The following is a 27,842-nucleotide window of genomic DNA, read 5'->3' on the forward strand; positions in this document are numbered from 1 at the left end:
ATTCAGCTACGAACGCATTAATTTCTTTGGTATAAAATAGACGTATTTCAACCGTTTTGTCATGGTATCGCAGCATCTTTTAGCTACACTCGTTTCACTTTATTTCAGGCAATTGGCGGTTAGCACTGTAACATATTGCCACTTTCGGCAAGATGACTTTTAACATTCTCTGTAAAAGCGAAGCCCCTAAATCAGGTCGATCTTGCGAAGCAGGAAAATTGATTACAGGAGTCAACTTCAATGAGATTGGAACTCCGATCTGTTTTTGTGAAAAATGTAAAAATTTATTTGTTTCTATAGTGTGAAAAAAGGTACTTTCTTTTCCATATTATCGACAAAACGTCCAATTCGTCCATCTGAATATCCCCCAGATCAACTAAATATAACCTAAAGTTACGTGAGTTGTGCCAACTCATTACGCATTTGTACGGATCAATTCAAAGATTGGTCAAGGCTACACGCAATAATATTCAACAAGGTCAATAACAGTTATTTCACATTATAAATAATTGTACGATATTCTGTAGTTGATTCTCAACAAACGAGTATCACACGGCCTGACTCCTCACGTTATTCCCAAACGTTATATTATTCTTGCCAACTTTTTGTCGCCAGTATGAAAAACAAAAAAATAAAATAAAACAAAATGCTAGTATTTTCAAAAAAACCGCCGGTGAAAATTTTTCATAGATTAAACTGTATCGTTCGGATTGATGTTCCCTCGATAAAATAAAAGCTAAGATATCAGAAGTAGAATTCCACAAGTCGTCGTAAATTCAACACCTCCTTATTTTCTTCCCACATTACGCATACATACCATACACGCTGTCACCTCTCAGGAATTTTAATTGACGCAAATTTTTCACTTCTCGTTAGCGTCCAGCGCGTTATTATACTTGAATACCGAGTTGGGTTCTACGGGTCCATACGAGGGACGGAAGTGTTCGCAGAGGAGCGCGACTCTCACTTTCGCAACTTCTCGCGTGCCAAGCTGCAAGGTGCGTCTTGTAGGCGCGTAGCGTATACAGTATTCTGCGGTGTTGTTGGCTGACGTATCGACGCGTGATCGAGTGACAGAGAATGAAGGGAATACGCAAACGCACAGCGCAAGTCGTAAGGTTTGCGCTTTGCCGTGATCCTTTTCTCCCGGATCCCCGCGAAACCGGATGTTAGGCGTCCTGGGCTCGTTTCAAGCGGCTGACGTTATTTCTGCAGTTGCAGCAGGGGTGCAACGAAACAGGCTTTTAACTCGGGTAACAAGTCGAGGACTGACGCTTCGCACCTTGTACCGTAATTGCCGTCTTTGAGCGGTAAACGCGGCTTCCGGAACGGTTAATCCGAGCTTTAGACGCCGCCGCGTGAAGCTTGAAGAGTGTGTAATGTGTATTCAACAGGTCACCTTGACTCGGAACGAGGGACAACTACAAGGATGCTGGTGTCCTTAATTGTTGCGCTGCAGGTTAAGCAAGGATTATACGTAATGTGTGACGCGCGCGATTATAGATTCACGGATAATCCTGAGCCGGTTGACGTTGAGGAGGAGAAAACAGCGATTGGATTGGCACGCCTGTTTCATGTCTGCTTGTCGGTGGAGAATATCGACTTTCACAAATTATATCCATGAAAATGATCAAATATCATCGTCGGGCTCTCATGTACGTATAATATTAAATTGCTCAGAGCTCAACGAACTTTTAACACGGAATTGTTTTGGCGCCTGCAATCTAACTGTATATTCGTTATAAAGCCGAGAAATTACCGCCGCAGGACTTCCTCAGGAGAGACCGAATCGACCATTGTTTCACACTTTTTTGTATATTAATCACGTTTCGTTGGAAGTTTGCACCGCGTGTTGTTTCCGGCGTACGTTTGTGTTATTTTAAAAGACCAAATACCGGAACGAAATAAGACGAGTTTAGAATAAAAACAAATTCGAATCCCTGTTATTAAACAAACGATCGAATTCAACAAAGTGTTACACAAACTGCAGTATAACAAAAACAAACCCGTTACAAAATGGTATTCCTAATGCGAATGAATAACAGTATAACAAATATGAATAAAAATGTAGGTAAATAGTTTAAGTGTATTCGTTTACAATTTGCCCAACTTGTTGAATAACAAATGTCACGAATATCGAAGAGAATCTCCGAGTTCGATTTTGACTCGATTCGCAGTCAATACGTGACTAGACGACACGTTTTCCCCAAGATTGGGTCACCCTACTTACGGAATGCGTCACGTAGTTTTGCCGGAATTCACGTAGTTTGAATAAACATCGAGCATCATAGAGGTTAGCGCGGAGTCGGATACGAGGTCTTGGCAGCGTCCTCGAGTCTGTTTTATACCGTTACCAAACGTCTGTCTACCGTTTGGAGCGCGACCATCAGCGCCTAGCTCACCTGATCGTCAGAGTTTCCTCACATACGTCGAAACGACCGTCCGCGAAGGTGAAGAAATAAAAATCAGATGAAACTAAGTAGAAGAAAAAAAAGAAGAAAAATGGCGGAAGAAGCATCCAAGATCGAAGAAGAAGGACGAGTATAGGGGTCGAAATGAGAGCAGCTGCTCGGGATGTGGCGAGGAAAAAAGAGGAGCAAGCGGTGGGATCGAACGTCCGTAAATCGGCAGACGAAGAACCTACGGGACCAACCCGGGTCACCACGTCTGCTCCATTGCAGGGCCGGTCGGATGACCGGGAACGGTCAAACGGTCGGGGACTGAATCGCGAAGCGTCCGATTGGCCGAATGAGCTGCAGACACGAGAAGGTAGCAGCACCTCACCTCACCTCACCTCACCTCACCTCACACGTCTAATATCTACGTACATCACGAGAAGGTTACACGAACGAACGGATGATCGCCGTGGATTCTTGCGAGTAAAAGAGTCGGTCAGATAACTGTACGCGCGCCTTGTTACGTACGTTTACTTTACCTACTCCAGTCGGCGGCCGCTGGGTCTTACAATCGGGCCCCAGGCCCAGGGCCTCATTCGCCCAATCCGCGTCTAGCCTCGCTTACAGCTACTCGGTGGGATACATCTGTGACCGGGAACTGTCAACGCGGATATTGTTGGGGCAGGAGGTCTGCCAGGAATCTATCAATCGGTTCGACGAAGCCATTGTTTTTCAAGATATTGAAGTTGGTAACGTTATCGTAACGATTCGTGCTGAGGAAAAATCACGATTTCGCGATTGTGGAATTATCTGAAATTCGGTAAACCGTAATAAAACAAAACGCACTCGAACTTCGAAATCTCAGTACCTTCAAAATCATTGTTATATTAAGAAAATAGTGATTTTATGCCCCCAATGTTTCGTTACGACAACGTTACTAACTTCAACCTCGTCGGTTTTCCGCGATGATGCACACCTGCAATTTCTTTCAGGATTGCAGTATTGAATGTACATACCCAGAACCGAAAATGTTCTATAGAATTTCACGTTATTTTAGTGTCGATTTCAGCACAATTGGGGTCGAGTCACACACCGAACGCTGCGGTGAACTTTTATTGACACTGAAAACTTTCCGGTAGTAGTACACGTCTTGCAAAAGATGATTCGAACGGTCTTATTGCAATTTTTCCGTACTTGCAGCTTGCGCACGTTTGTAATTGTTACACGTTAAGAATTACAGATGCAGTTGCAGTATAGACTCGGATGTAAAGGTTTGCCGGCGCCCGGAGCAGCAGTAATTGCGGTTCGAGTTGCCGCCGAAGGTTTTTTTTTTTTTTCTTTCTTTCTTTTTTCATTGCCTGAATATCTCGACCGCATCAGAATGAGGCTATGTTTTAATATCGCTAAATTACACGCTGAGCGTATTGAGCGAGATCCCTGCAGTAATCCTTTCGTCTCTTTTTTGAGCTAATTTCAAGTTCTGACAAAGATCACTTTGCATATACTGCATTTATGTAATACGCATTGTATATTTAATTTACAGATGAAAGCTTCGCCGAGAGTGATCACCGAGCCAACGCTGCAAGGGTGCAAAGAGACTTGGACGGTAAGTGATAAAGATTCTTCAATTACCTAACCGGTTAAATTTATTAACTTGTGCGGTGCACGTTATGACTAAATTAATTATTATCGTTATCTTTGTGTAGAATAACTGTTTACACGACACTGTAGCACAATCCCACTACTGAATACCAAGATTATTATATACCATCGATTTTTCTTGCAGTCCAAGGTTATCCGATAAATTAACATCGCGCAGGCTCATTGTTAGAGTCGTTAATTTTCATGAATTCATTAAACATTTTTGAGAAATAATTTCGCGATGCATACGCCGTGTCGTGAGAATTTTTGAACAGAAAAAAAAGAATCGTGAGAAAGTTTATTTCCTTTTTCTACCTATCTTCTTCTATCTTTTATTCCATCTACACGTATATGTACATAAGGCATTTATACGTATACATGGATCGTTGAATGGAGGGGGAAACGGAGTCTTCGAGGCACGACTTGACTTTTTTTATTGTATTTTTCGCAATGCCTCGAAGTATGGTGAACAATGGGACTTGACTCGACGTAATTATAGGTCTCATTCTCCAAAATTGTACATATATAAAAATGAAGTTTAAACAACAACTATATCTTTTCTTGCTCTACTATTACTGTATACTCCCTACATAATATTAATTAATACCGAGGGTACATATAACTCGACACCGAGTTTGGAAATTATTTTTAATATACCTACTATACCTACATACTTATACGATCGTGTCTTTAGTATACGGACAAATCTCTCAAGCTTTTGATTAGCCAATATTTAAATTGGATAAAAGCAAGCCTAAAATAAAAAAAAAAAACATGTTGGACGTGAAGCGTGACAGGGTCCTTATATTCTGGTGCTGTAGAGACATTCGTAAATGTGATTAGATTACAATTGTATAATAATGAGTGTATTGAAATTTATACGTTAGAATTTTTCATTTTCGCCGTAACGCAGTTATTGCGAAGACTGCAATTTTTTTTTTTTTTGGCAGTATGTTTTTCAGCTACTTGAAAATCTGTAAGTTTTAGACATTGGAAGATTTGTCCAAATATACATTTACCCTATTATAGTATACCTATATACGTATATAATAATATACACAGGGTAACACGCAGGTTCTCCTCTGATGCTGCATGGAGGAGGAGATATGGAGGAGGCTCGTCTATATACTAATTTGTAAGATTATCTATCTCTTTTCTGTTTCTGTTTCTGCTCCCGCCTGCCTCCCCTGCCTTCATCTCTGTTGATCTTCTGAAACAACTGGGTGCCGTCGGTCTTCACCGTCCGTCTCTCCGTCCGTCCGTCCGTCTCTCCGCCTCTCCGCCTCTCCGACTGTCCGACTGTCCGACACTCCGAATTACGCACCACCGCACCACCGACTTTCGATAAAACGATGAAACGATCACCACGACGCGTCCGAATGAACCGCTACGATATACACGAAAAATCTACGACGACGAACGGACGAACGTAACGTGGAACGAAACTCCCTACCTCGGGTGATACATTATATAAAAAATAATTATTATCTCTCTTTGTCTATCTATCTCTCTAATCCTCACTCACTGTACGAAACTCATACGAAAAAAAAAAAATTTATCTAACGCACGGACGCACGGGGACGTACGTATGTTTGGCACTTGGATCTGGATCTGGCACAATTTTACATTATTATTATTAATACAACAACAACAACTACAAAAATAATAATATCAATAATATTAACGGTAATTAACGTAACACGCTCAAATATCTAACAATGCGACTATTCAACCGTCGAATATAATCGTAATACTCGAAAACTTAAAACGCCCGTGGGCGAATTCGTAAAAACCTACCGCGTGCGTATAAATTTTTTCTTATACCTGGTACTCGATAAAATCGCGGGATGCAGGAGTTACGACGGTCCTTCTCGTCTCGGCCCGACCTGGTAAAAGCGCGCCGCCGTTAGGGCTGTTGACAAAAACCGCGCGAACGTTCGTCCAGGATGGCGCTAGCACCGAGTACGCGACCCAAGTTCTGGGAACGACATTGGCGAACGGACGTCTATACGCCCGGATATTGTCAACCTCGAGCCGCGTATTTTACGACAGGGAAACCGCCTCCCCCGACCCCTCGAGCCCCGATCCCTACATCGTCTATCCGTCCAAGGCGTCCCAGAACAATTGGCAGTTCGGCATCGCCTTGGATAGTGCGGTGGCAAATCCGTCGGCGAGCGATTCAGAATCGACGTATAACAACGACGGCAATGTATCCGAGGTCCTCCCCCCGGTCCTCGACGAGCTCCTGGTCAGAGAGAACGACGTTTTTGCGGCAAACGAACCGAGGCCGGCTGTAGACTCGGTCAAGTTCAAACCCGCGAAGGTCAGATCACCCGAGTATCTACCAACGTACACGGTGAAACAGGATGCTATCTATTCGCCAGAGCCTAGTTACGCTAAAGAATCATCTTCCCCTGGAACTAGAGGCTTCACGCCCAGGATACCAAAGGCGTTTGGCGTTCAGTCCAGACCTGAGTTGAGGAAGCAGGCGTCAGATTCGAAGCCTGCATCTTTGGCTAAATCACAGCTGCCTGCACAAAAGCCTCTTGGTACTGTCACATACTATGGTTTTGCCGACTTTACAACTACCGTCGGTGACACGGTGATCGTATTCTCACCCAGCACGGCTCCGGCGCCCGTTGGCAGGCCAGCGACTACGATCAAGGGAGACGCAACCCTGAGGCCAGCCGATGGTTTCGCGAAGGAGATTCAGGCGACGAGCGTCGTCGTCGGGCGCTGGAAAACTGACGCTTCGGAAGCCGGCATCGGCGGAGAACCAAGCGATCCGCTTTTGGAGGCGATTAACGGCGGGGCCCATGGCTCTCAGCTTCAGCCCAGCGTCGTAAGCGAGCCGGAGCCTGAGGCGACGTCGACGTCGAGCACCCCGCTGCTCCCGAGTCCACAAAGTTCCACTGGCCTCCTGACCTCCATCGTTTCCACGATCGCGGTCGACGGCACGACAACACTCTATAAGAGCCTTATCTACGGCACGTACGTTGGTACTGACTATGCACAGGTCACTCATACCGCTTCCGACGTCTACTTCTTCCCTGATGAAGCGTCCGTTTCGTTCGACTCCGAAGAGAACGAGAGCCCCGACGAGCCAACCGTGGAGTACGCAGAAGTTGACAGCATCACCAGCACTGAACAGATCACACCGGAAATGAACGAGCTGACCACACCATTCAAGGATACGACTGCGAACCCACCGACTACTCAAGAACAGACACGAGAGACTCTTGGTAAGGAGGATGAACCGATGATACCAACGAAGCCAACGTCCACCGTCATATCCGGTATGGATAACGAAATACCGAACGATATTGCTCTCGGTGATCCTCAGGGACGTAGCATCAAAGGATCTTCGGGGAAAAACATCGTTCCGTTGAATGACAAGGGTTTGAAGCATTATAGTTCTCAAGTGGAGGTGGTTGCTTCTCCGAGTATTCGACTACTTCCATCCACCGTTTACAAGACGTTCACCTACCTTACGACATTCTACATACCAGACGAAAATGATGTTACTACTACGTCGGTCAAGTCACGAGAGGTCATTTCGTCTGAAGTGTCTTATGTCACGGAGTTCATTGCTCCAAGCACCAGTATCGCTAGTGAAACTACAACAACTGAAACCCCGGTAACCCCGCCGGAATCAGAACAGCGTGAAACAACAGCGCCGTCAACCACGACTACGACTACAACGGTCAAAACTGAGACGACGGAAAACACTAGCCCACCTACCACTCCAAAGATAGAAACGTCGTCCGAGTCTACTAGCGAACCGGAGGAGGAGCAAACCACGAAACAAGACGAAGAGATCGAGCTTATTTTCAAAACGCTATATACGACCTACACGTACTTGACAACTTTTTTCCAAGAACAAACGTCTAGTGTTATTAGTCACGAGGTTGTTGAGACAAATATTATCACGCAGACGGTCGACCCCTATTACGATGTGTCCGCTGACGTAGCCAGCCTCTTCGACAAGACCGACTCAGTTCTTATCGCTCCGACGAAATCGCAAGAGATTACTCCGCCATCTTTGATGGTACAACCTGCGGTTCAGAACGAAGACGAAGAGTCGACCGAGGAGGAGGATCACGTTGCCACGACCGAAGAATCGAGTATCTCAACAATTGATGTCGAACAAGAGACGGAAATTACTACAGAATCTAGTCTTGAGCCAACTCCCTCAGCCGAGGTAACCCCACAGATACATCAAGACGTAGTTAAGACGTATTACACGACCTATACCTACTTCACCACGATATTTGTTGAAGACGAAACCGAGATCGAAACGAGAACTGAAGTTTTCACGAATGTAGTGACCGGCGCTATTCAGCCGAGCACCGTGCTCCCAACAACTCCAAAATCTGAGTTGCCTGACACACCGCCTACACTAGAAACGCCGACAACGGAAAATATGCCGAAGCCACAGGAAATCGAAAAACCGGCAGTGCCACCAGAAATTTTGGCGTACCTAGAGGCAATTAAGAAACAAAAATCCCAGGAGGAGGCCCTTGAACTGGCGAAAAAAGTAAAAGAGGAAACGAACGGTGATGAAACGCTGGTAACTGGAGAAAGTCAGGAGACAACTGAGCCTGCTCCGCCGACAACCCTGCATGCGCACAGCGACAACGTGCCTGGTGTTGCCGTCATCGAGGAGCCAGAGATGACTCCAAACCCACTTGACGCACCTGGAGAGGTCCTCGGTAGGATGGTGACAGACGTTATATCCACGTCAAGTTCCGGTGGAGGAACTATTCTCGATTCAGGAGAAAGAAGGATTAACACATTCCCTGATGACCAGGAGATTTCCGAATCCAACAACCACGAAGTAGAGCCAGCCGTGACTTTGCTACTTCAGACAAGCTATACCACGTTCACGTATTTCACAACCATGTATAAAGGCGATGCATCTAACGTTGTAAGCCGTCTCGAGACCGTCACTAACACTGTAACGGAAACCATTAGACCTTCTGCAATCGATTCTCAGCCCGTAGTACCGACCATCACCGCTCCATCAACAGAATTCACGACGCTGACCTACTGGACGACCTTCTACAAGGACGGTGACACAATTACCAACAGTCGCGAGGAGACTATCAGCAGCGTGGCTACTCCGGAAATAAATCCATCTCCAACAACAGCGGTAGCACCACTACCCAGTCGCGACTTTGTCGTAGGTGCTGAGGTACAACCCGAAGGAAATTTATTGGATAATGAAGTCCCTTCTCCGATTTCTCCAGTTTCGTCGGAAGCACCATTTAGCACTGAGGACGCGGTAACGCAGCCTGACGATCAGGCTGCGGATGTAAGTAACGTAGGAAATCGAATCGCAGGTAACGATAACGAGTCAATATCACCTGACCCAACTACTTTCTACACGACCTATACCTACTTTACCACATCTTACGTGGGGAACTCGACTGTTCTGAATAGTCGTTTGGAAACTGTAACAAGCATTGCACAGCCAACTGACCGGGCAACCGGGCGGGCAATTGGCGATGGAGCTACAGCGATTCCCAGTGTCCAGGCACTGGACACCATTGACAAACCAAGTCCTGCCAGGGCCACTGGTATTATTTCGACAGTACGTTCAAGTAAGGTGGAGGATGGGACTACGACACATTTTGCCACGGATGTTCGTGGAACTTTTATTAATGGGCTTTATGCTCAGGTAATTGAGAGCTCGACACGGATCGAGAAACCCGAAGATTCCACAGCCTCCTCAGCGACAGCTACCCCAGTGCTGCCTACGGGTGTGCTATCTTTGAATCGGGGAAGCATAATCGATGCCGACGAAATCAGTACAGTATACTTCACCACGCGGCAGCTCGGAACTGTTGTTGATGGTCTTTACGCCAAGGTAGTTGAAAGCACTTCCAGCACTAAGATCGACGAGGAACGACGCGCTACTGTCACCCCTACCCAGACCGGAACCCACCGAACTGGTCTAGTTCGCCTCATCGAAGGTTATGTCGAAGCAAACGATACAACTATCTTCTACCGATCTAAGGTAATTGGCACGAGCATCGACGGCAGGTATGCTCAGATAATTGAGAGTACTTCTAGTTGGCTGAGTGCCACCCCGGCAGCAACAGCTTCCGGCGAACTGGCCTCCAGCATTGCACCTAGCGCGACAGATGGTAATATCGCGATGTCAAGCGCTGCTTTCCCAACCCAGGTCCATCCTTCACCTGCCGTTGTAGAATCCTCCATGTCCGATGATCCAACGACAGAATCGTCAACGGAAGACTCTACTGAGGATCTTGAAGACGATACGGAGGATGAGGATGACGATCGTGATGAAAATGGAGACGGGCAGAAAACCTCAAAGAGGTCGAGACTCACTTTCACCACGAAATCGAAATCGTTTACGCCGGTTATACGACCATTTGCTTCTAGAAATCGGCCAACTTTTAATCCAAAACGGAAGGGCGCTCAGGGAGCTACTACGATCACTAGGACAGATATAACTCCCACCATAACAGCAACTCTGGCCGGAAAAGGTAACAGATTTGCGTCGTCCCGAAACAGAATAAGCTCACCCACGGGCCCTTACTCGAGTACCCTTGGGCAAACGGGGCAGTTTTCTGGGTCACGGAGAGGATTCTCGGGACGACGTAGTTTCTCTACGTCAATCCTCCCATCTGGCTCTGGATACGCCTCGGGAACCATCAGAGGTAGAGGCTCTTCCCGCATCTCCCCGAGTTCTGTGTTCCGTGCACGAGGATCAGGACCATCCTCCATCGGTCCAGGCAGAGGCTCGTCGAGGAATGGTCCGCGGTTTTCTAGCTCTGTGTTCGCTAGTGGGCCAGCCGGGTCATCCAGATACAGACCTGGCATTCGAGCTTCATCAACACTTCTTAGAGGCCAGCAACCAAGTGTACGTAACGAAGACCAGGATGATAATGCGAACGACTACACCGCGACCACTATCGTGACCGAAGAAACTCCTTACACTGAGGACGATCGGTACTATGAGGATGATGGCGAAGCTGGGGAAACTGGAACTATACCGTTCCAAACTACCACCGAGTCGATAAGAAGAACAACGAACCCTCTACTGAAATTCCGGAGACCATTAACCTTGGGTAATTCCCCCGTATCAGGAAGACTGGGTAATACACAGCGTCCACCAACGACGACTACGAGGAGAAATGGAAACCTTGTTAGGCCCACAGGATCTACTCCTAATAGATTACCATTCTTAGCTGGAAGGACGGGGAATAGACCAAACCTACCGACTTACACCAGACCTCGTCAAGGACAACAAAATCTCTTCCCTCCGAGGGGACTCTACAATAGAAGACCCGAGGCAACTGAACCTACTGAAACGACTGATGTGACGGAAACGCCACCACCGATTGATGAGGGCGACGAAGACCAAGAAGACGATGAAATATTTGAGGATGACGAACCGATCGATGAAGTTGTCGATAATGATTACGAGGCGTCGGAACAAGATTTGACGTCAGAAAACCGTCGCTCAGGAAATACAGCTTATGCTCCAAGAAGTGGAGTTGTCCGTATCAGACCTTTCGTGGGGCGAGCCGGTCGAGTGCGGCGTCAGGCAAGCCAGCTCAGGGCTCTGACAACCAATAGATTCCGAAGACCTCCAACAGGGCACTCGAACAGTCCTCAAGCAAAGACAGAAGAAAAGCCTGAAGATAACCCAGAACCCGAAGATAATACTGAATCAACCCAGAAGTCCAAGCCAGCTAGCACCTCGAGGTTTGGAGGTTACAGAGGTAGGTCACAGTCTTCTCGTAGAACAAATGGTAATACTAGTAGCAAAAAAAATAAAAATGACAGCAATAAACCAACCGAGGGTTCCACGGAAGCGACTCCTTCTGGAAAGCCAAGATCACGAACGAAATCACGACCTTCGGGTTCCAGGAGTTCCTCCTCTTCATCTCGGATAAAACCCTCACCGACGAGCAGCAGTAGCAGACAATTCACCATGAGGGAAAAAGAATCGTCGTCGTCTGCTTCTAGGTCTGGATATAAACGACCGAGCTCGAGCAGTTCACGGAGCAGATCGACCGGAAAAACAGAATCATATTCTAGACCGAGACCCCCACGGATTCGCGGCGGAGGATCCCGTTCCTCTCATACCGAGACGCCTGTTAGCTCTAAGCGTACATCATCTGACGGCAAACAGAAAACTGGCTCAAGATCTTCAGGAAGCAGAAGCAGCAGCGGACGCAGAACGTCGTCATCGCGCAACCGGGGAGTAAACTCACAATCTCGGGATGAGCCTAGAGAATCATCTTTCGAGCCTGAATTCGACGGTACTATAACAGTAACGCACTACATACCAGCTCAAGCTACAATTCCTGCAGTTACCAATGGTGTAACAGAGCTAAAATATGTTGTCACAGCACGGCCAAGCACCCAAGTTCTTGGCCCTGACCGCTACAGCACAATTGTCGGCGTAGACGGACAACCGTTGACCGTCATTTCCGGGGATGTAACTGGGACGAATGCACAAGGCCATGCGGAGGTGACAAGGTTTCTTCTCCACGAGTCTACGACGACGTCTATCACCCGTGGACCAACATCGATTGGCGGACGACGGACAACGTTTTCCCGGGTGATACCCTCGACTGTGTACTCCGTTGAAAATGTAGTATCAACGCAACAACCCACTCTTCCAGCAGCAAATGCTCCCCTGGCGAACATTCTGCTCTCGCAACTTCTCCTTGGGCAGCTTGGCCAAGGAAATCCACTCCTCGGCGGTCTTCAGCAGCCGCAACAGCCACAGCAACAGGCAACCCCGACCACTCGTTACGATACGCGCACCACCTCTTACGTCACAACGATTACCAAGCACCAAAGCACCGTGATTCCACTGACGTTCCGAGGCAAGGAGATTCTCACGACCCTCGTCGATTCTTCCGTCGATGTCATAACCGCGACTGAGTTCATTACCGACACAGTGGTTATTACGCCAACGGCCGCATTACCAACTCCCGACATAAATTCCCTTCTTCTGCTACTTCAACAGCCCACGCAACCTCAGTTTCAGCCCCAGCTCCAATTCCAACAACCCAACCCATTCGATCCTCTCTTCGCCGTGACCCCAGCTAGCACGCAGGGTAACGAACTACCCGGCGAAATCGACCGTAGACTTCCCGCAGATGTAGATTACAAACCATCCAGGGGATCAGAGGACGACGAGGAGGAAGTATCTTCGTCATTCCGCGACGAAGATGAAGATGAACAACGAGAGCCGGAGCGTCGTCACAGGTCCAGGACGCGCAAGAACGGATTTGGGAAGCCGGCAAACTCGGGAAAGAAGGAGGAGCCTATAGTTGATGAGTCATCTGTCGTGACACTATACGTATCGGGTAAACGCCCAGGGGAGTTCAGCACTGTTTTGAGCACAGTTCGTGTCGGCGAGGACGCGTCAGTCTTGCGAAGCCGCAGAGACATCGGTAACCCACCACCCGTGATCGAGCTCCAAGCATCGCGAGGACCATCCCTTCACGCGGCGCCCGAGAGCATTATGGTTTTGGACGGAGGCGAGGAACTCGTCAGCGTGCACTCGCCAACTCAGAGTCTAGAGAGCGTAGTTGGCGACGTCGGTCGACACATTTCTGCGACAATGATCTACGCCTAATCTTTAGCCCGTTATTTTCCCAGCCCCGTATCCTCTAGACGTTAATTATTTAAGTTCATTACTTTAAGCGTAAGTCCCAAGCCACACCATTTCCCACCTCTTTAATCATTACACAAACATTTCTCGAATCGTTGAACCACCGTCCGCCCCTGTCGTCGGGTTCTTTGTCGTATTTGCGGATGTGAATAGGATGCTATTACGAGGCTCGAGGTAAACGTCGAGTTATACTTATTTTAAATGCATAAATCGCGATAACGGCAAGTCTACGATCCGCAGGTACATGCGGCGACGAAAGGTGCGGAATCATTCGTCCATCTCATCCGTTCCAAGTATTGCTCCCATGCTTTCCCATGCCTATCAATTCATGCTACTCTCATCTTTCACTTGAATCCCGGTTCATCTGTCGTTCCGTTATCTCCTATAATACTAACAAGCGCCGAACGCACGTTCAGAAGGCGACTTAGCTTCTCCAACATGAGACTCTGACACGAAACTATATACTAAACAACAAAAACAACAGCAACATCAACATCAACAACAGCAACAAATAAAAACCAAAACTATAATCGTAAGGTTGGAAATAACTCTACTAAAACCGTATATACCTCTACACAAAGATTGGAAAGGTGCGAAATAAATTGTAACCTTTAACCCTGCGAAATGATCGCACCAACAAACGCTTTGGCACTGAGCACTGCTTGAATGGAATGCTGCTATTAAACTTGAAGAAACGGGAAAAAGCGAACAGAAAATCCGACTTTCAGGTCATTTTGAGGAATCCACGAGCGCCAAGCTTTCAGCTAGCGAAATTACCGTCGACCAGATCGGCGACGAGATTCATGACGATGAAGACCACGATAATAATGAAGAGGTGGATTTTCCAAAAGAAATCAAATTTCCCTTACCTGATGTCATAGACGTTGAAGACGGAGCGAACACTACACTCCCGAGTAGACAAAACAAACGAGTGCTAGTTCGCATCCCGATATCTCGAGGTGAAGGAAGCCACAAGGTGACTGTCGTTCGACGCCGACCTCTTACACCACTCTCGGGAGCAAAACAAGCACTGCCTGCACCTCGACGAGTAATAGTTACGCGAATTAGAACCCCGAGTACAGCGAGAACGACAAAATACGAAACTCAAAGTCGAAATTTCGCGAGTGAGCCTGAATATGACGGATTGCTCACCCCTCGGCACAAGGTGACAGTTACCCGCCGGAGAAAGATTCTGCCCACATCGAGTGAAAAAGAAGTGATTAAATCACGAGTCACTCGAAAGAAGCTGGTTAACGTAAGACCAGTTTCATTGCTGACGCCAACACCAACGGCAACGCCGACACTGGCGATTATTACGACTGGGTTTTACGAGGCAGCTGTCTCAAGTGAGGATTACAGTGACGTTGAGAGCGATGACGAGAACGGTGATTATGGCGACGATACAAGAGTGCCGGAATACAGCGAACACGAAACGAAGAATTATGACCTATCGACACCTACCCCCAGCCTCGATGATACCTTAAATAGAGTCGGAAACGGTTCAAATGAAATTGTGAATGATGTCAGCGAGAGTGTGACCCCGGCTGCGCCAATCCCTATGGAAGCTCCTGTGATCCTGACAGACCACTTCTTCCTACCGTCGGATGACGAAGAGGATTACGACGACGAAGTTATCGATGGAGAATCGTTTTCTTTGGAGACTGAAGAAGCTACGACCCTCTCAGCAACGGAACCCACAACTCCGATGGAACTTGAAAACTTGGATCCCAGTTCAAGTGTGTCGGTCCAGAAGAGTCCAATGTACACTGTTCTTAGCCAAGAAGGCCCTGTCACTGCACAATCCATTAGGCTCGACCTTAATACCGCGACAGTCAGCAAACAGCCCGAAAGTAATCCTGCGTCCACCAGTTCCCTTCAGACTAATTTGTTAGGAGAATCTAGTGCATATCCCAATCTAGTCGACATCATTATCGAACCTTCGGAAGCATCGACAGGCTCTTTTGCGTCCGCGGTAGCTCGTAGTCCCGACCCAACGCGAATAGTAACGTCCATCTCACCCGCGGTTATCGAGGATACGAGCACGGGTTTGTCGGAACCCCACGTAGCGGTTCCACCGACTTCCTCTATTCCCGAAACCTTTCCTATTGGCGTGGATGAAACATCAGCTCTAAATTCCGAGCCAACCGCGAGCGTTTATTATTCTGAAACGGTCGTGACCTCGACAAGATTGCGTACGTACACGTACGTAGTAACCAAGTTGAACGGACTCGAGACGGAAGTAACGTCTTCGACAGCGGTTAAACCCAAAGTGACTATCCTGACACTGACCGTACCCGTTACCGCGACGCTCCCATACGCCGCTGTCGCGACATCTTCAGCAGCGTCTTTGCCATCGACACAATGGATTCCACCATCTTCAGCAACCTCGACGTCAACACCGCCGAAGCCAAACGACCCCCCGTCGCCCGTGTATAGCCCCGACAAAATTGAGGATGGTGAGTATCCTTTGCTCGTTGACATTTATTCACCGGTTCATCCGTGGTCCTGGGCGCCGGACGCGTATCTGTACATCCCGGTAAACAACCCGTACGTACGATTATGCGTCCAGAAAACGTGACGAGCGAACGCGAAGGGCTACGAATGGTCACGTTCTGACTACATATTCCATTCTCAAGTCTATACAGTATTTAGCATACATTCATTCCTTGTAGGTACTGCATACCAATGATGCGGTGAGTATTGAAAGCAGCATGGAGTTTGTAAGAGTTCAATGTCCGATTTGTGTAGTTTCGAAAATTCGCAAATCAAATATACCATGGTAAAGGCTTCTTTTCGACGGTAATTATTTCCGCGCTAAATTTTATTATTTTGAAGTATCATTCTCACCTCGATCCTACGTACAAATATTGGCATATTTTTCTACCCGTGCTCAACAAACACTGTATCTAGTATGTACTGTCTATTCCTGGAATTTATGCATTCGTTTAGATGTACGGAATACTACATTTCTAATGTCTTTGCTCCCATGTACATGCTACTTATGTACGAAGTCCCAATATTTTATAGTTTATATACTAAATTGTACCTATACGTATACAGTTGATTAATTGCATTCAATCACACGTACGTCTGAAACTTTTCTAAATTGGCTATTGGTATTTTCCGCAACAATAATTTATCTGGCACCTATAATTTATTCCACGCCTTTATCTATCAACTTGAGTGGCTGCTACTACGAGCTCTGTAAATATCTATACTTATACTCAAGCAAAGGCGTGCTCAATCTTTTGTAAATATCTATGAGGGAGCAGGCGAGGCTGACCTCAATCAACCTCTGTCTTCAACTTGAAATGATTCGACTTTTTCCGTAACCTTGCCCCTTCCAAAGCTTAAATTTTTACCCTACTGCCAGGCCCTTAATAAAAATTGGCGAGTAAATAAGTGTCCAAACGAGAGCAATAGAAGCTTAAGATTAAATTCAAAGCATATCTTTGACTGCGACTGTAGATGAGACCGCAAAAGTGGAACCTGAAGACGAACAAGGTAGAAGGTTTAATCTAGCCACAAGGATACTGTCCAATGGCGTTGAGGTGATCGTCGCCGGTTCGACACCCGCTCCTGCCCTTAGGTGGGAGACTGCGAGTCCCCCGGCAACGTTGACTTTGTCTGATGCCATGGTGATGCTAATGCCAAAGGACGAGCCCCAAGAATTTGTGACGAAGACCTGTGCAACAACTTTCACATACATAACGACCATGAGTGATCAGGGTGGCTCCACCAGAACCTCAACGCAGCAGCAGGTACGCAAACCGTGATTATGCCGCGAAATTTAATACAGTGGAAGCTAAGCGAATCATTCATATAATTATCACTGTTACTCATTTCTAGGTCGTTTACAACACCGCGACAGTGGAAAGACACTCGCCAGCTGATTCCACAATTTCTTCGATTGGTCTCTCCCTTGAAGCTTCGCCCAGTCTCGGTACTGAAGTCTTCGAGACCACTTATGCGTACCACGAACTCCCCGTCGACAACCGTGGCTCTACCGTAATTAGAAACACCGTAACTGCTCCACAGGAATACCTCGACCTAGTTCTCGAGCCATCTGAGGCACCACTTCCGGAGACCAACACCTACCTGAGCACCAGAACGCTGGAGAAAACGATTGCGGAAAATGGAAAGGCCACGGTACAAGCGGTAAATGACGTCGTTACTCGGGTTGGTACAGAGATTTTACGTAATTTTTGTAGTTAATAAACATTAAAATTTCTTCCCTCAACTGTTGAAGCACGTCTTCGAATCTTGCAGCTCGTCGTCACCGAGTCAGCAAGGTCCCCTAGGCCAACAACAAGCATTGATGGAATTGCTGCTAAAACGTCGTCAACATCGGCTGAATTAGAATCAGACGTTGTCAAGACCTACTACGTGACCTACAGCTACTACAGTACGTTCCTGGAACAGGGCAGCACGGTGGTTCGTACGAACGTAGCGACGTCCGCTGACTTGGTCACCGAGAAAGTACTTGCTCGAAGACCGACAACCACTAATACAGCCTTAGTAGACGATACCCTCACAAGTTCAGAGACCACTGTGACCCCTCCGGCCTCATCGACTCCGGTAACCCCGACAATATCCGAAACTCCGACGACCTCGGCGAAAGTTGAACCAATTCAAATATTCGCTACGAAAACTTACCTCACGACGTTCACGTACTTTACGACATTACTACAAGTATGAAATTCGGTGATATTGCATACATGTATTGATTGATATTGATAATTTACTTTGATGGTTGTTTAATATCTCTTGTCGTCTTCCCAACACAGGCTGGTGTTAATGGCGAGACTTCGACTACGGTATCGTCACGTTCGCGAATCGTGGAAAACGTTGTTACGGAATCAATTGCGCCGAGTCTTCTTGATGCCGGGTACATGAATGCTCTTTTAACAACTACACGGCCCCAAGAGGAATCTGTCGCCAAACCCAGCAACGTGAATCAGGTCAACAACGTGGTCACCGGCTCGACTATAATTTTCTTTGATGAAGAAGATCGCGTCGATCCAACTTCAACGTCGATTACGCCTACTCCAATTGCAACAGAAGCAGTAGCAGTTTCTACAGTAACAGCAGAACTGGAAACACGACCGACGACGCCAGATTCGACTGGGGAGAATACCAAGGTTGGATGGGTTTCGTTTCTGCAGTTGCGTACATAGCATTGCTTTCAAACTGTCCACTAAATTCATTGTTGCGGGTTTTAGATTCCGGAAGGAAACAACGATGCGTCTGCAGCTGGGAGCGGTTCTTTTGATTCCCTTGGATCGTTCACTAACTTCGGTATCAACGGTCTCTCCGCCTTAGGTCCCGTGATCACCGCAATGGCCGGTCTTCTACAGGGAAAACCAACTGCTTCGCGGCGAAACGGGACTGTTGATGGCGATCAAGATACCACCACTCAGAGATCGCCTATCTATATTCCAGTATCAGAATTCGCTGACGGTGATATCGAGACTGCTGAGAGTCAAAATATTGGTAAGTAAGCTAATCCAGCAACCATTTTGCTATTTTACAGCTCTCGATGAAATGACAAATACTTTAATAATTGCTCATTTCAGGAAATCAATTGGCAAACCTTAATCACAACTATATACCAGAAACACGCCACAAATCATCAGTTAGTCTCGTCAAGGGCATTCCCATCTCACCTGGTGAAGTGATAACTGCCAATAGCGATGTTATCATCGGAAAACCGGGAAAAATCGGTGGACCCAGACCACCACAATCTACAAACACACAGGACAAGCACGTTGGAATCAGGCCGCCGCCAATACCGCCGCAGGTACTTTCACAGTCGGATCGTCCCCACGTTCACCGACCGACTATACACCATCACAAAACCCAGCTGCAGATCTTCCCAGCCCGGCAAGTTTTTGAGGAACACCTCCAGCTGCCCGTCCGGTATGGAGCTTCTACTGAATCCCATCAGGTTCAAGTAGCACAGAAGCATCCTCAACGTCTCATCTTGCGAACAGACTCTGGGCACGATGTAATGGAAAACGATCCGTTGCTTATACCACCTGCCTCGCCTACTTCCTCGATTGTACGAGGTAAACCATCGGCATACGCTGATCGCAGCCCTGTGCCGGACCCAAACGAGCCAGAATGGAGTCCGGAACGGTACAGACGACCCTGGAGTGCCAAGGACCCCCTTAAGCCTTTAGAGTTACGAGAATCCTTGGCATCTGGAAATACGCAGTGGCATCAGAACGATGCGGAAGAAGCTGCATCATCGTCTTCTGAGGTACGAAAGATTGATCAAATAGATGTAAAAAAAGAATATTTCTCACATTACAAGTAATTTTGCATTACAGATTCACGGTTCTTTGGGTAAACCGAATTCATGGTCCAACCACCGTGACCATCAGTTAGTGAAAGATAATCACGAGCGACCGCCATGGGCACAAAGGGATCCTTTACTGCCAGGTAACACTGTTATCGAAAGTTCCCTGCAACCAAAAGTACCGGAACCAACAAGTATAATTCGTCACGTGGTACCTCACATCATCGACAGAGACACTGGGCAGCCACTGCTCGTTAATATTCAACCAAGCCAAGTCGCCAACGTGGTTATTCCCCAAGGTGGAAATCAAGCACTGATATTCGGGGACACCAACGAACCACACATAACTGGACAATATTTTGATGATCCCTCGCCTTATCCTGAACCAGAAGTAGCACCTGGTTTTACTGGGGTGCAGAAGGTGAGTGGTATAAGCGAAGTAAATAATTTTTCACATCTTCTGACTGATAGATTGGAGGATAGGCTCTGGTAAATGATAAGATAATGATTATTATTTTTTTTTTTTTTGTAGGTGGAGCATTCACCGCAATACTTGGGGCAAGGTGATCCATCAGAGTACATGGTTCCCCCACCATCACCACAATCCAATTTCAAGCCTTTACCCCAGTCACACGGAGGGCACCTTTCGGCACACCAAGAACGCCCCGGTTACGGTCATACCGAGATCCTAGTGCACCCGGGAACAACCCCAGTGAGAGACTACAATCAAGTATATCGAAGACCAGTCACTTCGCCAGCAACGTCTCCACCTAGGAGAACCGAGGTTGAAACTTCACCACACCGATACATTTTGCTTGGCAAGCCTGGAGATTTACGACCTGTGAATGAGGTGCTGAATAGTAGTCAGAGCTGGAAATTGAATGATGGTAGAAAACCAGCGCTGTCGCAGTCTGCGACGCAAACGATAATTCAGCACAGACCATCTGGACATTTTGGACCATCGATGAGCAGACCCACATCGAATCCTCATGGTCCTGAAATTCATATGGGAAGACCCGGAGCTTACCCTGCTAAAAAGCCGCAGTATTCATCTGGACAGCCTTCGCTACACCCTCCTCCATCTTCGCAATCTTCCTACAGACCGCACACTAAAAAACCTGATGCTAATCTAATCCCTCCAGACTGGAGTCCACCGAAGAATACATTCATCAGAGAGCCATCTCATACTCATAGTGGTTCGGGCATCAGGAATGATATCATTGTTACTAATACGGAAACTGTTCCATTCAGCTCTAAGGAAACAGACGTTTCTCAAATACTTCATCCACCTCCGGTATGAGTAGTAATAGTAATATGTATTTTATCAACTATGAACAACTTGAGCTAAAAGTGGTAGACAAAAAATAGCGGCACTGATCGAAGTAATTGTCTCTACTGAATCTTGTCGATCCGTATAAAGTTTATATTCAATTTGACAGATTATCCTTTCACCATTTGACGACTGACATTTAAAAAATGAAAGTTGGACAGATGTATACTTACTTAGAATGCACGTCGTATAATACATTCAAATTTCTTTCGTTTTCAGTTCCAAGTGAATTCGCTCCGAGATTCGGAAACTACCAATTATCATCATATGGACAGGATAGATCCATCAAAAATGGGAGCTACTGAGTCATCAGCTGTACAACAGAGCACAGGGGAAAATGTCCCAACCGGAGCAATCGAGTACCACGATCCATCAACGGATCCGAAAGTGAAGCCTGAAGATATTTCGTATTATCCCCGCCTACCGACAGTGAAACCTGAAGTTCAGAGTTTCGGGGAAATCTTACCTCAAAACGACGAAGATCGGGCGCCTGAAATCTGGACAGTGAACACGCAGACAGAGCGATCCTCGTTGTCTAACGATTCTGAGATCAGCGAGTCTCAGCCAGTGCCAACTCGGGGTGACATGCCCCCTGAAACAAACACCAAGGTCGATTATGACTCTGAGTTGAATGTTCCTGGGAACCATGTTACTGTGGGAAGCGACGACTCCTTGGAGAGCGTAGGCTCTATAACTACTGTCGGCGGAAGACCTCTAGAGGTGGATCAAAGCCTTGTCTATGGACAAAAGCAGCACACGAATAAACAACAGGGTCAAAATACTCTGTCACCAAATAGAGGGGCACCTTTTGCCCATCGTGATCACGAACCAGCCATCGTACAGGGAACACCCTTCCGACAGAATTTCTACGAAGGTAAAAGACCCTACGAGAGTCCAATCATCATGCCAGGAAAACCATTTGGCGTCTACGTTGACAGCCACGTCAACGTCATCAGACCGTATGGCTACAACCAGAGAGAAACCCATCGACCGCCGATCAGACACAATATCGTCCAAGGTGTTCCATTCGGCTATCACGGCAACCAAAAAGTCGGGCTACAACCCAACATACATCAGATGGTGCTCCCACCACGAAACGAGAATGGTGCACCGCCAATGTCAACCCCGAACTCCATGGACCGTGGTGACGCAATGGATCTGAAACCTCCGCCCATCGCAGGCGATATTCATCAGCATCAGCACCAAGTTCCAGGGCCGTTTGGGCCGAACCGCACACCCGGGAAAGAAAACAAACGTCCCCAACCGACCTCTGCACAGCCGGAAATAATGACAATGCCTCCTCAACCTTCGCCAGCACTGGCACCGCCCGCTCAACCGGGAGCAGAAAAAGACTTTACCATAACGATTGGAAATCAATCGCGGCCAAATTCGATGGGATCTGGATCTTATTACGAGGATAATTCTGAATCTGAGCTCAATCTGGCTGAGTCAGCGTACCAACTGCTGCAACCCTCTGATACCAGGACCAAAGAGGGATCCGGAGCTGTTCACCACAGTTACCCTAGCCATTCAAAGGACGTGGCGAGACCACGACCCTCGTTGGCTACTCCAGGACAAGGCATTCAGTATTCGCAACAGTCCAATAATCACGGGAAGCTGGAATTCTCCATGCCAGTGGAGTCCACGGGTGATGATAACGAGGATAGTGATACGCAGACGGAAAGACCGCCTAGCATGTTCTCAGGGATGACAACGACCAAGAAGACGCCAACACATTTGGCCGCCTTGCCAACAAATATCACCGCTTCACCACCCGTTGTAAAAACTTCAATTAACCGAGAAGACTCGATGAAGATCAGCAAGAACAATAGTTACCCGGTGACCGAAGTGTCTCCGGTGATTTCGCAGACCAGACCAAGGCCAAGGGTTCCATATCGAGACATGATGCCACCTCCTCTAACGCCGCAAATCGTCTTCCATGGCAGCAAAGGTAGCGGGAACGGGAATGCTCCTGAAACGGAGGGACTAGAACCACCACCATTATCCACGGAAGTTGTAGGACTATCGCCACCGCCTTCGAAATACATTCCACTCGAAGAATCCACCACCACCGCAGCACGGCCTTTCCTAGTTGAACTGTTATCACAGGTAGAACTCCTAAACTGTTGTATTTTTTGCTCAACATTATCAAATGGTGCTAACAAAAATCGTGTATTTTCTTTCGCTTGTTCAGGACATGGTTCCTCCAGCACCAGTTTTCACGACTTCATCACGCCCCTCACAAGAGGCGGCAACCGAACGACCAGCAGTTGCTGTTTCAGGCTCTTTCCGCATCGCGTCAGCGATGCCCACGTCACACGTTACTTCACTGAGAGATGCTGAAGCCGAGATTCCCGTCGTTCATGGAACTGTCGACTTGCCTACAATCATCGAGATGCATGGACCTTCGCCATCCACCACACCTTTAATAATTTCACCAACGATAAATAAATCAGAACGTGTCAGCATCTACACAGCGAGGCCGTTCGAGTCAAGACCAGTGTCAAGGTACGAACGGCTACGGTAGTCAACGGAGTTGAAAAAAAAATATGTAGAATGTTATAATTATCATTTAATAATAGTAATTAAAATCCTGAATTGAAAGTTCAGCGTTTCACAATTTTACATTTTCCGACAGATTGTCAATTCAACCAACATTCACATTGACGAGTCTACGGTCACCCAGTACGACTCTGCGACCACTTCGTATCGATCAAATGGAACCGAGCAAATCCTTGACTTTCAGCGTGACAGTACAACAAACTAGGTTACCGTCCACGGTGTCCGAAATAATCACAAGTAATCTTACGACTATAAAACTTCCTGGAGCATCAGAAAGGCCAGTCTTACTTCAGCCCAGCAAAGAGACCGATACACCGTCGTTCGCAATTGAGCCAACTGAATCCCTCGCAAGTATCAAGACGGCCGAAACCGTCGCAATAACAAAATCTCCATCAAAGATCCACGAGGCACCTTTGAAAACTTCAACACAAACCAATAAGCCTGAAATCCGAACTACTACAACCGTGCGAACCGAAAACTCTCAATACAGTAAAACAAGCGTAGAGGTAAGTTATAAAATGATCAGTTATCGATACGAAGAATCAATAAAAAATAAAAAAGATGTTATTTTGCACGTCAGGTCTTGTAGTTATTCCACAAGATTTAAATATTTGCCGTCAGTCTGCTACGATTGTATGCAGGCAGGAAGCAGTTTTTTTTTATGTGTAAAACTCTTCACTGGGTACCGTGACGTATCCGAACTTTAATTGCCGCTCTCTATAGTGAAAACAAGAGTGCACTAGATGTGTGTAGAGCATTGATCTCTTTATTCCGCTTGTTCATCATGTTTTAAGCAAATTTTTTGTCGCGGTTACTATAACGGCTGCCGCGAGTTCTAAGACCATTTAAACCCACGTTTACCTGCATATATTTATCGTGCGCTCCAGACAAACCGGAACGAGACAGACCGAGAAACCGTGTTATACATGGTGACCAGAGTGGCATCGGCATCGTCATCAACGACAAGGACTCTCTTGCGAACACGCACCCTCACCTCAACCACGGTCGAGACTGTGACGGAAACACTGCTACAGCCAGCACGCACGACAACCATCGTATCCTCCTCTACTGTTCTGCGACCAACGACTGAAGTTCCAGTTTCAGTACACCAGACACCATCAGACAATGAATCGATATTCGTCGTGATGAGCGATCAGACGCCTCCCCAGCCCGGAGCGGAAGAGGTAAATGCAACGATTTTACAATCCATAGTACCATTTATACCAATGTTGTTCAGAAAATCCTAAACGCTTCTGGCTATTCCTACCGTATTATCATGGGAAGAAAGAAGGTGATGCTTGAATATTTCTCACAGGTGGAAGCGGAATATGGAGATGAGGACGTCGAAGCTACCAGAGACGAGCAGGACCCGGGTGGCAATGAAATCTATCGAGTATTAGCAGGCGGTATCCTTGGAGCACCAGCCTTTCCACGTGAATCGACCGCAGGTCGATGTGTGCCGGAATGCAAAACCTCAAAGGCAGAGATCTGCGCCGAAGTCAACAGCGTTAATAAATGTGTATGCCGGCCAGGATTCGCCCGGATGTTCCTTGACCGCCCTTGCAAGCGTGAGTAGAATATTCCTCAGCCCCTCATAACTGCATTAATTATTTCTGGATTAAACAATATCACTTAATTTTTAAATATATCTAGCAATCTATACGTACACCCTGCGTGTCGGACTCGACCGCGTTGGCAGAGATCCGTTTTCGGTGTACGCCGAAGAATTGAATGACACAGCGTCAAGTGATTACAAAAAATTGGCTGGGCCTACGAAAGAAGCTCTGGACCGTACAATGATGCAGAGTGACCTGAGGGATATCTACAGAGGATTGGATGTCGCCCGGTTCACATCAGACCCGAATACGAGCGTCGAGTTCCACGTTCAACTCAGTGAGAATGCAAGCGATACGCGGCTTAAGGAAGTTGTCCGGAAATACCTTGTTGGCAATAACTACAGCCTTGGAGGAACGGAGGTTTATGCATCCAAGGATCTTGAAACGGTGAGGTCCTTCGCTGAAGTCCAGCACATTACTGAAGATGTGCCATCGACTCTTCTTATTTACATTTTCACTGTTTATTCTTCAAGATCCATGCCTTCGACTTCAACGAATGCGCTACCGAGGAAGGCGGACCTCATCATGACTGTTCGCCTCATGCAGCATGCTTCAACCGTCAAGGATCTTATCAGTGCTCATGCCGCGAGGGTTGGGCTGATCTTTCTGATAACCTGCCGACCTATCCAGGAAGAGTTTGTTCTCAGGCGCCGTTCGGATGTGCCGCTTGCAACAACAAGGGACACTGCGTGATAAACACCAACGGTCAGGAAGTCTGCGAGTGTTTCCCGTGGCACAGCGGACAACGCTGTCAGGTTAACCTCAAAGGTACGAACGTAGTTTAGATTCTCTTGTAAATAAAGCCTCGTCAAGGGCGTTCCGTTTCTTTACCTTTCGTTTCGTTTCTCTTCTTGACTGAATATTGAATAATCGAATAGAATATGAGAAGGCAAAGTGTAAAATTCCATTTCCACCACATCGAAAATGGGAAGAAAAAACCGAGCAACCCCTCGATCTTTGAACGTATTCAATTTTAACAGTCCTTTTGATCGCCTTGGTAACCACTGGTATCATCTTCCTGGCACTACTGGGTGTGTGCGTCGGCCTCGCTTGCGTTGGAAGACCACGGCGAAGATCTGGTAAGCGTTCCGGAGACCGCCGGGCTATGATATCGGTGGGAGGTAACGGGGGCGACACTAGCAGCGAGGGAAGTGCTGCCGACCTGGCGACGATTCCGCACCACGTGCCGCATGTCCTTCCTGCGCCGCCGCAAACTGTTGCACCAGCTCCCCCGGGAAAGCGACCATCGGGAGCGAAGCGAACACCTCCAAGTTTCATCCCCGCCGCTCCCAGCGTCCCCGTAAATCCTCGATCCCCTCGAGGCAAAGCGCTTCTCGCTCGTCCTCGCGACAGTGTGAGATCTGATGTTGGTGCCACCCCAACCGACGAACAAAGGGACAGGTCTTTGACCGTGATGATACCCCGGGCCAAGTACCGTTCGGCACCCCAATCATCGCAGTCTCCTGCCAGCTGCAAACCTCTGACAACCAACCTCGTCGTCGACGAAAGAAAGCTCATCAGCTACCTAGAGGACGGGCCGCATCCCGAGACGAGAAAATCGAGCCAAGCAGGAAAAAGAGACTCAGTTTGCAAGGAGATGACCCTGGACCCCCAGCAAACGGGTCGAAATCCACCTACGCCCAGCCATCCGCCTGGCGCTCTTGTCAGTGCTGGTTTCCAGGTGAGGTTTAACGTTGACTTTGGAAATTGGATTTAGAATATATTTGATGAATACAAGAAGTCGGAAATTGTATTAGCTAACGAATGGGTTTAGTGGTCGACGCTTTGTGAGCACTATCATCTAGAAATTGTATTGATTCCAAAATCATCCCTTAGTTTTCGGATGCGAGAAGACCTAATTTTCCAGCTATCGTCCACTCATTACACAATGCAAACTACGTTTTTATTTTAGGTTTCCGCGACGGTGACTCACCAGGCGGATATGGAATCAACACTGGCACGTTCGTGCGGTGAAACGACGGTAGAAACGTCGACAAAGATTCTGCGAAGTAGTGACGTTCTACGGGGTGACCAGGGTTCGACCTTGGCAAGGTCCTGCGGTGAGACAACTATCCAAGCACCGACGAAACTGCTTCGGCTGGACCTTGCGGAGGTCGGTTCCACCCTAGCCAGATCATGCGGCGAGACAACGATTCAGCCCCCAACGAAGATGGCTGCGGACCGACGGAGCAGCAGGGAACCCAGGGACAATGCGAGTGACGGACACACCATGGCGGAGCGGGACGTTGGTGGCACTCTTAGAATGCCGGCACAGAGGCCGCCCTTCTTTGATCCAGACCGGGTAAGATATGAATGATGAATAATAGGTAAA

The 27,842-nt window shown here is 47.4% G+C and overlaps 3 protein-coding genes across 5 annotated transcripts in view; 2 read left to right on the forward strand and 1 right to left on the reverse strand.

The window, feature by feature from the left end:
- LOC124181812 overlaps positions 1-27,842 on the reverse strand; it is a 151,064-nt gene that overhangs the window by 48,759 nt on the left and 74,463 nt on the right. The window lies entirely within an intron of this gene.
- The window catches only part of LOC124181711, a 55,978-nt gene that overhangs the window by 25,860 nt on the left and 2,276 nt on the right, over positions 1-27,842 (forward strand). Inside the window, exons 2-20 of one of the 3 annotated variants that reach the window (XM_046568532.1) lie at positions 3,940-4,002; positions 14,430-16,157; positions 17,170-17,462; positions 17,551-17,880; positions 17,971-18,393; positions 18,489-18,842; positions 18,924-19,194; positions 19,278-19,963; positions 20,034-20,423; positions 20,535-21,296; positions 21,552-23,441; positions 23,527-23,840; positions 23,971-24,400; positions 24,782-25,078; positions 25,210-25,462; positions 25,548-25,897; positions 25,984-26,278; positions 26,491-27,191; positions 27,423-27,812. In XM_046568532.1, coding sequence (XP_046424488.1) covers positions 3,940-4,002; positions 14,430-16,157; positions 17,170-17,462; positions 17,551-17,880; positions 17,971-18,393; positions 18,489-18,842; positions 18,924-19,194; positions 19,278-19,963; positions 20,034-20,423; positions 20,535-21,296; positions 21,552-23,441; positions 23,527-23,840; positions 23,971-24,400; positions 24,782-25,078; positions 25,210-25,462; positions 25,548-25,897; positions 25,984-26,278; positions 26,491-27,191; positions 27,423-27,812 — 10,220 coding nt within the window. The remainder of the gene's footprint in view (positions 1-3,939; positions 4,003-14,429; positions 16,158-17,169; positions 17,463-17,550; positions 17,881-17,970; positions 18,394-18,488; positions 18,843-18,923; positions 19,195-19,277; positions 19,964-20,033; positions 20,424-20,534; positions 21,297-21,551; positions 23,442-23,526; positions 23,841-23,970; positions 24,401-24,781; positions 25,079-25,209; positions 25,463-25,547; positions 25,898-25,983; positions 26,279-26,490; positions 27,192-27,422; positions 27,813-27,842) is intronic. The other 2 variants (XM_046568539.1, XM_046568548.1) reach the window with 2 other exon arrangements.
- Positions 6,915-14,436, forward strand: LOC124181728 (mucin-17-like). The gene has a single exon (XM_046568558.1). The coding sequence runs from the start codon at positions 7,201-7,203 to the stop codon at positions 13,663-13,665; it is 6,465 nt and encodes a 2,154-aa protein (XP_046424514.1). The 5' UTR covers positions 6,915-7,200; the 3' UTR covers positions 13,666-14,436.

The sequence above is a fragment of the Neodiprion fabricii genome, chromosome 1 (assembly GCF_021155785.1).
Source record: "Neodiprion fabricii isolate iyNeoFabr1 chromosome 1, iyNeoFabr1.1, whole genome shotgun sequence".
Classification (NCBI taxonomy): Eukaryota; Metazoa; Arthropoda; class Insecta; order Hymenoptera; family Diprionidae; genus Neodiprion; species Neodiprion fabricii.

Coding starts and splice junctions, on each gene's coding strand:
- LOC124181728 (XM_046568558.1), top strand. CDS start 7,201: ATGAACGAGCTGACCACACCATTCAAGGATACGACTGCGAACCCACCG.